This window comes from Urocampus carinirostris, chromosome 6 (assembly GCF_059441175.1).
Source record: "Urocampus carinirostris isolate Australia breed hairy pipefish chromosome 6, RoL_Ucar_1.0, whole genome shotgun sequence".
Lineage (NCBI taxonomy): Eukaryota > Metazoa > Chordata > Actinopteri > Syngnathiformes > Syngnathidae > Urocampus > Urocampus carinirostris.
The window spans coordinates 10,441,762-10,454,343 of NC_142354.1; the positions used below are offsets into that span (position 1 = coordinate 10,441,762).

General features: G+C 36.5%; 1 protein-coding gene across 5 annotated transcripts in view; it reads right to left on the reverse strand.

Annotated features, from left to right (window-relative positions):
• Positions 1 to 12,582, reverse strand: part of elmo2 (engulfment and cell motility 2) — a 28,547-nt gene that overhangs the window by 4,151 nt on the left and 11,814 nt on the right. For 3 of the 5 annotated variants that reach the window (XM_088337814.1, XM_088337816.1, XM_088337815.1), the window contains exons 10-22: positions 12,136 to 12,214; positions 10,579 to 10,614; positions 10,360 to 10,410; positions 8,605 to 8,727; positions 8,343 to 8,462; positions 7,222 to 7,326; positions 6,096 to 6,204; positions 5,897 to 6,033; positions 4,167 to 4,330; positions 3,978 to 4,090; positions 1,970 to 2,077; positions 1,663 to 1,745; positions 1,502 to 1,579 (exon numbers count right to left, since the gene is read on the reverse strand). In XM_088337814.1, coding sequence (XP_088193940.1) covers positions 1,502 to 1,579; positions 1,663 to 1,745; positions 1,970 to 2,077; positions 3,978 to 4,090; positions 4,167 to 4,330; positions 5,897 to 6,033; positions 6,096 to 6,204; positions 7,222 to 7,326; positions 8,343 to 8,462; positions 8,605 to 8,727; positions 10,360 to 10,410; positions 10,579 to 10,614; positions 12,136 to 12,214 — 1,306 coding nt within the window. The remainder of the gene's footprint in view (positions 1 to 1,501; positions 1,580 to 1,662; positions 1,746 to 1,969; positions 2,078 to 3,977; positions 4,091 to 4,166; positions 4,331 to 5,896; positions 6,034 to 6,095; positions 6,205 to 7,221; positions 7,327 to 8,342; positions 8,463 to 8,604; positions 8,728 to 10,359; positions 10,411 to 10,578; positions 10,615 to 12,135; positions 12,215 to 12,582) is intronic. The other 2 variants (XM_088337818.1, XM_088337817.1) reach the window with 1 other exon arrangement.

Here is a 12,582-nt window from a genome sequence, read left to right on the forward strand (position 1 = left end):
AAGATAGAGTTGGATTGTTTTGAATCTTGAGGGATTTGTACAGTCTTCTCCTATTCGTCATGCACGCTCAAAATCCATTGCTGTCTTCTGTCCTTATTTTGAGTGTCTACCTAACTATAAACTCACTTGGGTTTCCTTCAGATTGTTTTTTAAAGGTTTTTCCCCTCTTTTTTTCTTGGGACTATTTCAAAAATCAGTTTTGGGTAAACTAAATGGTTTGAATAAATTTCTTAAGGTACATGTTTTGTAGTTTCTTTGTGCCTATTTTATTTATTTTTCAACTGAGTTAGTCCAGATCTTTTTTAATTTTTGAGTTATTTTGTGAAGTTCTATTTTTCAACGATTTTGTGTCCTTTTTTTTTACTAAATGTACTTTTTAGTAACCTTTTCTTTCAATTTTCTATGTAACACACATTTTTCAAGGTACTTTTTATCCTTTAAGTCATTGTTGTTTAACCTATTTTGACACAAGGCACACTTTTGTTCTTGAATAAAATTTGAGGCACACCGTCCGTAGAAAATGTTTAAAGATGAATTGCCAGTATCAGTTTCATGTTGTTTTTTTTTTTCTTAAATTATCATGTTGGCAAAAGGGCAGTATAAAGTAAAGGTATAAGCACCTTGGTACACTATAAGTACTAACAGTTAACATTAACATTAACATTTTTATCATAATTTGTGGTCACCGTGGGTAAGGATGTAATCCAAGTTATTCATTCTGGTTAATAATTTTGCTGTGATTTGGAATTGTATTACAGTATCTGTTTCATCTGTTTTCAAGTTTTACCATATTTTTATGATGTTTTTCTAGAAAAAAAGCAAACTAAAAACAAGCAAAAATTATTCTCTAGGGGAACAAAACATGTTTCACTACGCTCTAACTCTTTCAGTGTTTTTTTTTTGTAAAATATCAATATAATATTTAAATTATATTTCTTACTTTATTCTATTTATTTTATTATTTTCTGTTGGAAAATGTTAAACAGCCTCATTAAAACAAAAATAAGTGATAAATATATGTACCTGTTCTGTCTCATGAGCAGATAATTGCTTTATAAAAAGAGAGAAAGTAAATGCTGCCACCTACCGGTATAGATGAATGTTACAGCAGGGCAATCAATGGCAGAAAGCTATGTTTTTTTTAAATACTAATAAAATAAGGCAATTTTCTCTGGCACACTAGCCGACGTGTCAAGGCACACTTGTTGAAAAAGACTGCTTTAAGTAACTTTATTCTGAAAATTCCCTATTTTAAATATTTTCCTCCATTTCCTCTGTGTATTGTTTTATTTTACAAACCTTTTATTTATGTTTTATTTTAATGACATAGCCCCCCCTCTTTTTTTCTCTAAGTACTATTTTCTACCTAATGTATTTCTAAGATTTTTATAAAATTGTATTCCAATTATTTCTTTCGCTATTATTTCTTAGTTCAACAGACCCTTAATAAAGAAGAAATAAATCCATGGACAAAATCGCTACTGTTGCCGGCTGAGCTCACCTCATATTTGTTAGGCGCGACAAAGTTGAGAGTCTCGTCGGGATCGTAGAGGACGGAGAAGGCCAACTCGATGACTTCCTGTCATGGAGAAAGTGCAGGAAGGCTTTTCAAACGGACAATCAGCATCATAAAAGAAAACAGTATAATATCCTTGAACTAACCTTGTTTTGTTTGAGAGCGCTTTTCTCCTTCATATGAGGGCAGTCCTTCCCACTCACCACAGACTTGATGTCAGACACAGCAACTAAAAACAAATACTCTCAAATGTAGTTCATTAAAAAAACAAAACTTCTCCTTGGCCATAGCTCCAACCCTAACACTCGATAGAACCCTAGCCCGAGGTACAAACGACAGCCTTTTGTTGACATTAAATTGTGAAATTGGAGGAATACGATTTAAAATCCTCAAAGTTGTTGCTAAATATCAATCGCTTCGGCACAAGAAACAAAAAGAGGGATTAAGCCTCACCTTTGTCGCTGAGCATCTCGAAAGGCACTTCGCCTTGGGGGGATTCGTCCAAGTCACCGTAGTGCAGCACTTTGTGGTTGAGGGAGAGTCGGCAGAACCAAACCTTCTCTGCGAGGCCAAAAGAACCCAAAAACAAAGAGCATCATTATTTGTAAAATATTCATTGTCACTGTTGCAAGATATAAAACCAAAAATCCAAGCCTTGTTGCCTGTGTATGCAAGTGTGGCCTCATATGAACTGCACTTTGAGGTCACGATCCAATATCCCCAATCGACTATTGCTGAGAGCATGGGCCAAGAGAGCAACAATGTGTCATGCAGCCTTGTGGCCGTAATCAATTTTTCCTTGATTGCATGTTGTTGCAAGCGGAGACTGGCAAAACACACTTTTGTTGGGAACGGCGGCTCTATTTGGCCATTCTTTCCACCAAAAAGTGAACCGCTTTAATGCAGCTGCGATCCATTATCTTTAACAATTTTGTCAGGCCTGGCGGCTCTTTTTTGTGGTGTGCTGCATTTCTATCCATTGTGCAAACCGTTATCTCTAGTGGACTTCCACTTATAGCGGAGGCTGAGAGAGCAAATGCGTGTCATGCTTGGCGACTATTTTTCCATTATTTCTGCCTAAAATAAACAGCAACTATATGTCTGTGATCCATGATCACCAATCCTGAATTGCTGCAAACAAGGACCAGCAGAAGGGACTTTGATTGGGAGGCGTGCCTAAAATGAAATGCATGGTTGTGGCTGTGATCCATTATCCCCAGTCATATCTTACTTAAAGCAGGGTCTGGCATATGTTTTTCCCCCCGGTTTGGGCCTAAGAAAACGTGTCATTGTGGATTGCCTGGAATGAACTGTAATGTTTTGGCCTTGATCCATTATCCTTCGGCGACCATTGGTGAGAGTGGGGGCGGAGAAACAAATTTATGTCATGAGTAGCGGCTCTTTTTTTAAGTTATTTCCGTCTAAAATGAATAGCACCCGTGTAGCTGGGATCCATCATCCCTGGTCCCCACTTACTGTGAGCTACTTCACTGATTTGCGGATATTGCAGGGGGGGTTGTGGTCCCCATGAACAACGATAATGGAGGGATAATTAATAGATCCGACAGCGCTTGATTTCCGCCAATCAGAACGCAAGGCAGACGACAGCCCCGCCCCTTTTGTATCACACCCAACGCATGGCATTCTAGCGGCTCCGCCATCTCAACGTGCATAGGATCGATGGGAACCGAAACAAAGTTATCCGTCCTACAGTAAGTGTTTCATTTTCATGATGGGGTCGGTGAAGTGTCATTGAGAGAACTTTGTAAGTTACTGCGGCCACTTTAGTTGCACTTTCTTTGAGTATATCACTGCTCACTTGTTAACATTTAACAAAACAAATACAAGCCAAGGTGGCGTTTCCTAATTAAAGTCAAAATTATTATATCCTCTATATACCGGTCTCTCTTACAAATCGGAATCTGTTTTTTATGTGTAGCTGGTTCTGACTTCCTCATAGATCGTCAACATTTTTGCATCCACCATTAAAAGGTTATTATTGTCTTTGGACTCCTTGAAGCTAAGAATAAAACTTTTTTTATAATACAGTGGCTTGCAAAACTATTTGGCCCCCATGAACTTTGTGACCTTTTGCCACATTTCAGACTTCAAACATCAAGATATAAAAATGTCATTTCTTGTGAAGCATCAACAATAAGTGGGACACAAACATGAAGTGGAACACACTTCATTGGATATTTTAGACTTTTTTAATAAAACAAAAAAACGGTGTGCAAAAAATGTGTGATTCAGCCCCTTTACTTTCAGTGCAGAAAACTCTGTCTATTTCTGACGATTTCAGAATGATTCAATGTTAATCTAAATGACTAACGATGATAAATGTAATCCACCTGTGTGTAATCAAGTCTCTGTATAAATTCACCTGCATTGTGACAGTCTAAAATCAGCACAGCTCATCACCCTCAACACACCATCCCCACCGTCAGCTACCGCCAGCTACCTTGCCGCCGGCGGTTGCCCACTTTCCGGAAGCAACTTCCCTCGCAGAGCCGGTTCAGTCGTTGCTGTTTGATGAGCTCCACGATCTCGGGCTGAATCCTCTCTCGCAACTCACTGCCAACGACAGAAGGGAACGTTTGGGACGCGAGCGTGTTACGACGAAAGGGAAAGGAAAAAGAGTAGCGCTGACACAATGGCCGGAGACTGGAAGTCGTCCTGGCTCATCCTTTCCGACTGCCGCAGCCGCAGGATCTCTGAGTAGCTAAGCGCTCGCAGCTTGTTTTTCAGTTGCTCCAGCGAGGGGGGCTTCGTGGCGAGCGCCCGAGTGATCTGCTCTCTGACCACCTGCATGACCTGAGACGCCGTTTGGCAATAGATTTGAAAAATTACAGAGTCAACAATTGAAAGTTTTTCATTGGAATTACTTTGAAACAAAAAAGCAAGTGCATTCATTGTCCGTATTGCATTTTTTTAATAAAAAAGAATGAATTTGCTTATTATTAATTTGTACTATCCATGTAGATAACAAAAATATTAAGTATGGTAAGAAATGTGCTAAGCAGTAAAAAAAAAAAATACTAGTCAGACTGTACAAAAAAGATTTTAGAAATTCCTCTTTTTCTAAAATAGTCTTAAACTAATTTTTCTCGAAAAATATTATAAATTAATACTCGATAGGTAATTTTTTTTTACTTTTACATAATTTAGGTACGGTTTAGAATCTTCAGATTTCAAATAGAATGTAAAAAAAATTATCTGCCATTTTTATTTGTAAAGACAGTTATTTTATTTATTTCACAATATTTATTCTCATTTAAGCACCGTATTATTCAGATAATTCAAAAATATAATACATTTAAAAACGGGAATATTCAAAATACAAACATCTGCAAGTAGAAATACTAGAAATATTATTCTTTATTCATTAATTTGTAATACTTTCACTCGTTTCAAGTACTTTTTATTTGTCAAAAAATATTCAAATACATTGTGAAATAGGAAAAAATACATTTATTTTAAAAATAAATACAAATAATAATAATCAATATGGTCTGCCAGAAGGAAAACAACTTTTTGTATGAAAAAAATGATTATTTACTTATTGGGACAATATTTTATTATCATTTAAATACAGTAATATTTTTTAAACCTCTATAAAACATCAAACAAAAAATTTATAGTAATAAAAAAGATTTGCCAGTAGAAGAAAAACATTGTTCTTGAAACAAGATTATTTTTCTACAATTATAATTCCCTCATTTTAAAAACTATTTTGTTCTTAAATTAATTACTAAAATAAATTGTAAACTATTATTATTATTATAAATGTTTTTACTCATTTGTAATATTGTTAGTTTTTCCAAAAAATTATACATTGTGGAATACGAAATAATAGTTTGAATGAAAGTAACAAATGAAAAGGACCGGTTATTTTCCTTATTTTACTACTATATAATTGATCTTTAAATCATTTTCAGAATAAATTGTAAACTATGTACATTATTTCTCTCTCTCTCTCTCTCTCTCTCTCTCTCTCTCTCTCTCTCTCTCTCTCTCTCTCTCTCTCTCTCTCTCTCTCTCTCTCTCTCTCTCTCTCTCTCTCTCTCTCTCTCTCTCTCTCTCTCTCTCTCTATCTATCTATCTATATATCTATATATAAATAATTTTTTTTTTTTTACCCGTTTTAAGTCTAGGTAATTCCCCAACCCCCCAAAAATCCAGAAATAAATTGTGAAATTGGCCAAATTATATTATAATTAATTATATTTCAGTAAAGAAATCATTTTACTAGGAAAGATTTTTCCAAAATACATTCTTCAAAAAAAATGTAAAATATTCAAACAGTCTGCCAGTAGAACAAGAACATTTGATTCTTGATTTATTGATTTTGCAGCACATTCCCAATAGGAGCTTCCCGACCTTGTTAAAGTCTTCGGACGTGGCCCTCATCTCCTTCCAGGTTTTATTGAGCAGCTGAATGCAGACGCAGAAGAACTCCTCCCACGCTCGGTCGTGCGTAAAGAACATGGGATGGTAGTCGTTGCAGCCTTCGTTCGCTTGCGAAACAGACAAAAGGAGTAAACGGGGGCAACGTTCTTTACGCTTTCCGGGCACTTACGCAATTCCCCCACTCGGAGGATCTCGCAGAGGATTCGGGTCAGGTCGATGGCGCAGCGGCCGAAGGGACATTCGTGTTTGTCTTCGCGACTGCTGTTTTCCAGGACAATCTGAAAGAGACACCGTTATGGCGATTTGTTTTATCAGAGTTCGTACACCTTTTATATGGCCAAATTCAAGCACTTTCAAGGCCAATATTTCAATATTTCCAGGCCCTTCAAAGGAAGAAATCCAGCGCTGATTAATATATACTTATATTTTTTTTCCTGTTGACTTTGATGACTAAAAAAATGTCGCTATCTTGCTTTTAGCACATGCTTTGTCTTTTTTGGGGGATCTCTGATCTGTAATCCTTTTGCGTCAAAGGGCTGCTATAAACTGACATGAATTCTGCCATTATGCTTCAACGATGCACATTGCAGCTTGGCTATGTCACACTTGTTTACAAACACAGAAAATGCTCTATAAGTACTAGGTAATAATTTACTTTAATATAGAAGACAAAAAGAGAAGGTACTGGATGTATAAAAAGCAGAAACGTGTCAAGTTTGTCCTCATTTTAATGATATTGATTGCCTAAAGCAGAGTGCATTTAATCTTTCAATCTTAGAGACTCCTGATCTTTTGCTTTTTGTTTGACTTATTTTAATTTATATAATGTGCATGTTTTCCAAAGTATCTGTAAATAGTTAATGTTTTTGCATTTTAGCATTTTGTTTTATAGCACTGAAGAGTTAATACTTTTTAATTGTTTTGCCTTTTTAGATATATTGATAATATGCCATTAAAAAAACAAACAATTTAAGGAGCGGTTTGGGGACCAAGCCAAAAGAGCTGGTCTTCTAAATAGAGCTCCCCTCTCGGGTGCGACCAGTAGGGGGCAGTGACGCTTCACATGACAACGACATAATGACAAGCCACCAGAGCAGGCGTGTCGGCAAAATTTTCACACTTTTTAAATTATTATTTCTTTATTGTGTGGTCTATAGAGTCAGACTGCATAGAAACATATTTTCAAGCACTTCACACAAAAGACCAGCATTTTCCTGACCTTGAAAACAAAATGTAAACATTTTCAAAGATTTCAAGCACCCGTACAAACCCTTTTTTCCCCCTTCTCCACTTACCCGGATGTACGTGTCCTGGTGGACCTTAGCCAGGTACAGCATGTTGTCCAAGGCCAGCATCCCTGGAGGGGTCTGAGTGAAGTCCAGAGCGGGGTTCAAATGGTTCTATGTTGAAAAGAGAGAAAAAAATCTTAAATACAACAAAGCGCACTGGATTAAAAGCTGCATGCTTAAATTTAAGAAAAAAACTCAAATTGGTCTTTGTATAAGCCCCACTGGATTTTAAGATCTTAAAGAGCCATAAAATTAAACTATCATAAATTCCAGACTACACAGCACACTTGATGAGAATACTTATGCGCAAATTTTAGAAAGAAACTCACCTTTGTATTTGTACAAGCCGCACTAGATTTTAGGCCGCAGGCTTAACAGCCCTAAAAATTAACTCATTCATGTTGATTTCTTACGTTGTAAAAAAAAAAATCCGCAGGGAAATGTTTAGTACGGAAAAGCGACACAGTGGCCCGCGGATGTGTCCAGAGCTGTCAATTTTAATCACCTAATTGAATTGGCATTAACATAAACACATTAGTACAACAAAATCATTCTCAAAGTACTGTATTGACAAATTCAGAAGCCCGTACAATCACAGGTGATAAAGAGGAGACCAAGTGTTTCTAAGAATACATGGAAAAAATGTGAGCTCTATATTTCTACTCGACAGCAATGGCCCAACCATACTGTGGAGAATTGTGCCAGTTTGCAACACAGATGTTCTCTTTTTGTACAGCTGTCATTAGTGGTTGCTGCAGTAATAGAACAGATTGCATTCGCTTGTCATCATTCCTCAAGGATTAAAGTAAACTTCAGCAACCCGACATTGACGCAGATGATACGGAAAGAAAAGTATAGGGTTTTTTAAAAACAACTTCCACTGCTGTTACAATTTTAAGGTATGAAATGAGCACTTCACTTGTGGGTAAAAAAGTTGAAATATCATATTTAACAAAGTACTGTAAAATCTCCTGCTTTTCTCCAATTCTGTATTTTTGAATAATGTTGGCGAAATCATCGACTAGTTTCTCTTGAAGGGCGACATAAATGTTTCAAGACATCACAGCGGAAATTACGGAATCTAGTTTTTAACATTGAGGAATAAATATTATTCTAAAATTACTTACAGTGAATCCCAGCATTTTATACTCCTTAGCATACAAGGTCTTTCTTTTTTCTGTGCCGGTGTGCTCATTTTCTCCATCGAAGGCGATCCTCCGAAGTTCAAAAATCACGTCTCTTTGAGTCTGAGTTGCAAGTATCAAAACATTTTAGAATGTCAGGACAAATCCAAGCTAAGAGAAAATAAATAAAGATTTATGAAGTATAAATTAAAACTTTGGCTACAAATTACTTGGATTTTTTTTCTCTGTGTTTATCTATTTCTACCTGATCATTTGGATCCATTTTGGTCATCATTCGTTCTTCCAAAAGGTTGAAAGTCAACACCTGCAGCACGTAGAGCTGATGTGCCATTTCCGCTTTGATGGGGCGATTTCCTCTTATGACGTGCTGCACGAAAAATAAAATCTGTTTTCAAAATTTTACCCCCTGTGTTCGGAAATAAAAATATATTTTTTTCAAGGTTTTTTCCCTCCTGTTCTTCAAAGAAAAAATAAGTCTCGTTATCGGGGTAATTTTTCTTTTCTGTTTTTCCTGAATATTTTATTCTTTTTCCCCCCTAAATTTCAGTATATTTTTTTTCTTAATTTGGGATATTTTTCTCAATTTGGGGGAAAAAAATGCAGGTTTTTATTGTTTTTTAATGATTAACTTATCAATATTGGAGGGCAGCACGGCAGCGCAGTGGTTAGCTTATGAGCCGCACAGTTCTGAAGTCATGAGATATATATATATGTATATATATATATATATATATATTTGAACACCCTGATGTATTGCTATTTATCCCGCTTAGAAATCATAGAGGGGTCTGAAATTTTCATAGTCCACTGTGAGAGAGATGAACTAAAAAGAAAAATCCATAAATCACAATGCATGATTTTTTTATCTAATATATATGTATCGGGCAGCACGGCGGAGCAGTGGTTAGCGCGTGTGCAGCACAGTTCTGAGGTCATGAAATTGAACCTTCCTGTGCGGAGTCTGCATGTTCTCCTCATGCTTGCGTGGGTTTCCTCCAGGTGCTCCGGTTTTCTCCCACATTCCAAAACATGTCAAGTTAATTGGCCGGTCCAAATTTTCCCTCGGTGTGAATGAGCGAGCTAGTTGTCGGTTTTTGTGTGCCCTGCGACTGGCTGGCCACCAGTTCAGGGTTTCCCCTGCCCACTACCCGGAAATAGCTGGGATGGGCTCCAGCACCCCCGCGACCATACTGAGGATAAGCGGTGCAGATAATGAATGGATATTGCATAAGAAGATGTTTCTGGATAATTTTGCCATAAAGTCAAACATAATAGAGATGCCAAACACACTTTAGTGTAAAGCACATTGTAAAGCACTTTGGGAAGTCTTCAGTGACTTGAAAAGCGCTATATAAATGCAGACCATTTACATTTACTGTCTGGAATTAGTCAAATAAGAATTTAAAATTTAAAAGATGGTCTGAATTTTTTTCTGCAGGATAAAATTCGAAAACCATTCAAAAAATGGTTCTATATGCTGCAACTTTTTCCTAACGTTTTAAACTCCAGGGCTTAAGTAATGATATGGCCACAAAATGGAACACAATTTTTGTCCAAATTGCCTCAGCGGCTTTAGTAAAAAGGAATATAAATGATTTACGATTACTACTAATAATTTAAAGTGGGCCCTTACTGCACGCCTGTTACAAAGAGAATGCCACTGACGATTCAACCAATGGAGAGAGCTCCAACTACACAAACATCCAAACAATGTTTAGTGCCCTGTTTTTGCTGTGTTACTGGGAAGGATAGGTTATGAGGAATATCATTAGAAGAACATGTCATTTCGCTGCAATCCTTCGCCCAACCCAGTTGTTATCAAATAGTGGGGCTTTCCCAGTATATAGTGCGAATACACCTCCACTACACTAGGAGGCAGTGGTGTTCTCAGTGGTAGTGTTTTGTCCACATTTAGCCCCGCGCGTGACGAAAAGTAATTGAGAAGCACTGGTCTAACCTAGGTTGTATTTGAAGAATAAAAAATCGTGGGACAACTCACATTAAGTATGATGGAGCGTAGGTGCTTCTGGGCCAAGGTGCTTGCCATTTCCTGTGGGCGCAAAATAAAATCATGAGAAAAGCTTTTTGCAGCGCAGCACAGCCCCAACACAATCGCAGCACGGCAATCCAAAAAAAATGTGAGTTTGTGTGTGGAATATGAAAAAAGCTGATGCGTGACAAAGACAAAAAAAATGGCCTGTCGCCACTGTGTACTCACAGTGAGGTGCTGCTCCAGCGCGTTAGCGCACACCTCCTGCAGGTTGAAGCCAAGGCACGTGAAGGTGGTGCAAAAAATAAAAAAGTGCACACGTGGACCGTGAGACACAGGAGAACATCACTGACATCAACATGCACACAAAGCACACAAAAACACTGACAATATTCCAGTCACAACGGATGATGAAAGCAATTCAAGACTACACCATAAAGTCATGATGTGCACCTTTAATATACATTACATTATTATACTATGTACTCCTACCATAATTGTATATTTTAATTAGGATGAGTTGTTCCTTAAAAAAGGTAATTTCAAAAAAATAGAACAGTACAAAAAAAATTTGATTTTCTTTTTCCTTTCACTTAGGTTACACTCGATTTTTTTGTAACAAAAACTCCAAAAGTGGGACAAATTGTAAAGAAGTTAAGCCAAAAGTAGGAGGTTTCGTCTAGAAAGCATGGGGGAAAAACACATAGAGAACACCCTTTCTTTTTAAACAACTTAAATAAAAAACAAGCCATTTATCTATTTAAAAATATCCTGGAAGCCCCCACTTCCTAGGTTTGCTTCCTGTATCCACCAATTGAAAATATGTATGCAGCCCCGATTAGGCGCAGTGAAGCAGTATGGCCAGAACAGCGCATATAGGTTGTTTTTTAGTACCAAAACATTTGGATATTATTGTTAAAAAATACTCCCCAATATTGGATTTTTAAAAAATAAAATATATTTTCCTTTAATAAAAAAAGGTTGTTTTTTAATTGCACCAAAATGTCATTATTTTTTTCTTTCTTTTAGGTTCATTGCATTATTGTCACCATGCACTATTTTGTCATTTCACTATTATAAGAACTTCAGCCACTCAAATGTAGAAAGAAATTAAAAGAATAGAGCCAAAAGTAGCTCATTCTCCTCTAGAAGAAATGTATGAAAAAACACATTCGAGAGCGTTTTTTTAAATTAATTAAGAATAATTAAAATAAAAAACTGGTTGTATTTTTTAAAATTAATGGCCCCCAATTTAGTTGTTATTCTTCAAAATACTAGAAAATGTGGATATTATGAACTAAACCAAAAACTGAATATCTTTTAACGAGAGAATGTGTTTAAAAAAAAGCCAAAAATCAGTCATTTTACAAAAAAAAAAACAAAAAAATCGAGATGTTATTGAAAAAACACCCAGACCTGGCCCTTTTACTTTTTATTAACAACAAAAAAACTCATTTTTTTCTAAAATAAAACTCCATAAATTAGGTAGTTTTCATTTTAAAAAGTACTTAAAAAATGTGGGTCAAATTTTTATTCCAAGATTTGCTATTGCTTTTTCATTGATATTTAGAAAATATATATTTTTGTAGAAAATAACTGGGCAAAAAAATGTATTTTATTCAAATGTATGATTTTATGTGGGAAAATTACCCCATCAAATAGGTCATGTTGAGGCAGGACATTTTGTTGAGAATAACTCAAAAGATTAAGCTGTTCCCTACAAAAACAAAATATTCTGGGATAAACTAAAAAGTGAAAAGAAGAATCAATTACTTTTCTACTGACCTGCCTGCGATCCTCAGGTGCTTTCAGGAAAAGAGCATTGATGAGGGCAATGGCGTAGGTCTGAATCTCTTGATTTGACCTGAAAGGAGATGGAAGGACAAACCAATCCTGTTAGAAGTATTTTGCTCCAAATACCAGAGATGAAGAAAAGAAAACGTGAATTACTCGGCTCATAAACATTTCCCTGTCTTTTTTAAATCAATTTAACACAGAAAGATCTATGAAAATGACATTTGTAGAGTATACTCCCTGGGAAGAGAAATGAATCCTTTCTTGGGTGGGACTCGCGATGTGAAATTGCATTAGTTCAGGAGATAGAGCGCTCATCTTGGGATCAAGAGGGCGCAGGTTCGATTCCCGGCTCCTCCATGTTATATGTCGAAGTTGGGCAAGACACTGAATCCCTAATGACCCCAATTAGCATGGCGCCTTGCATGGCTTTCGGTG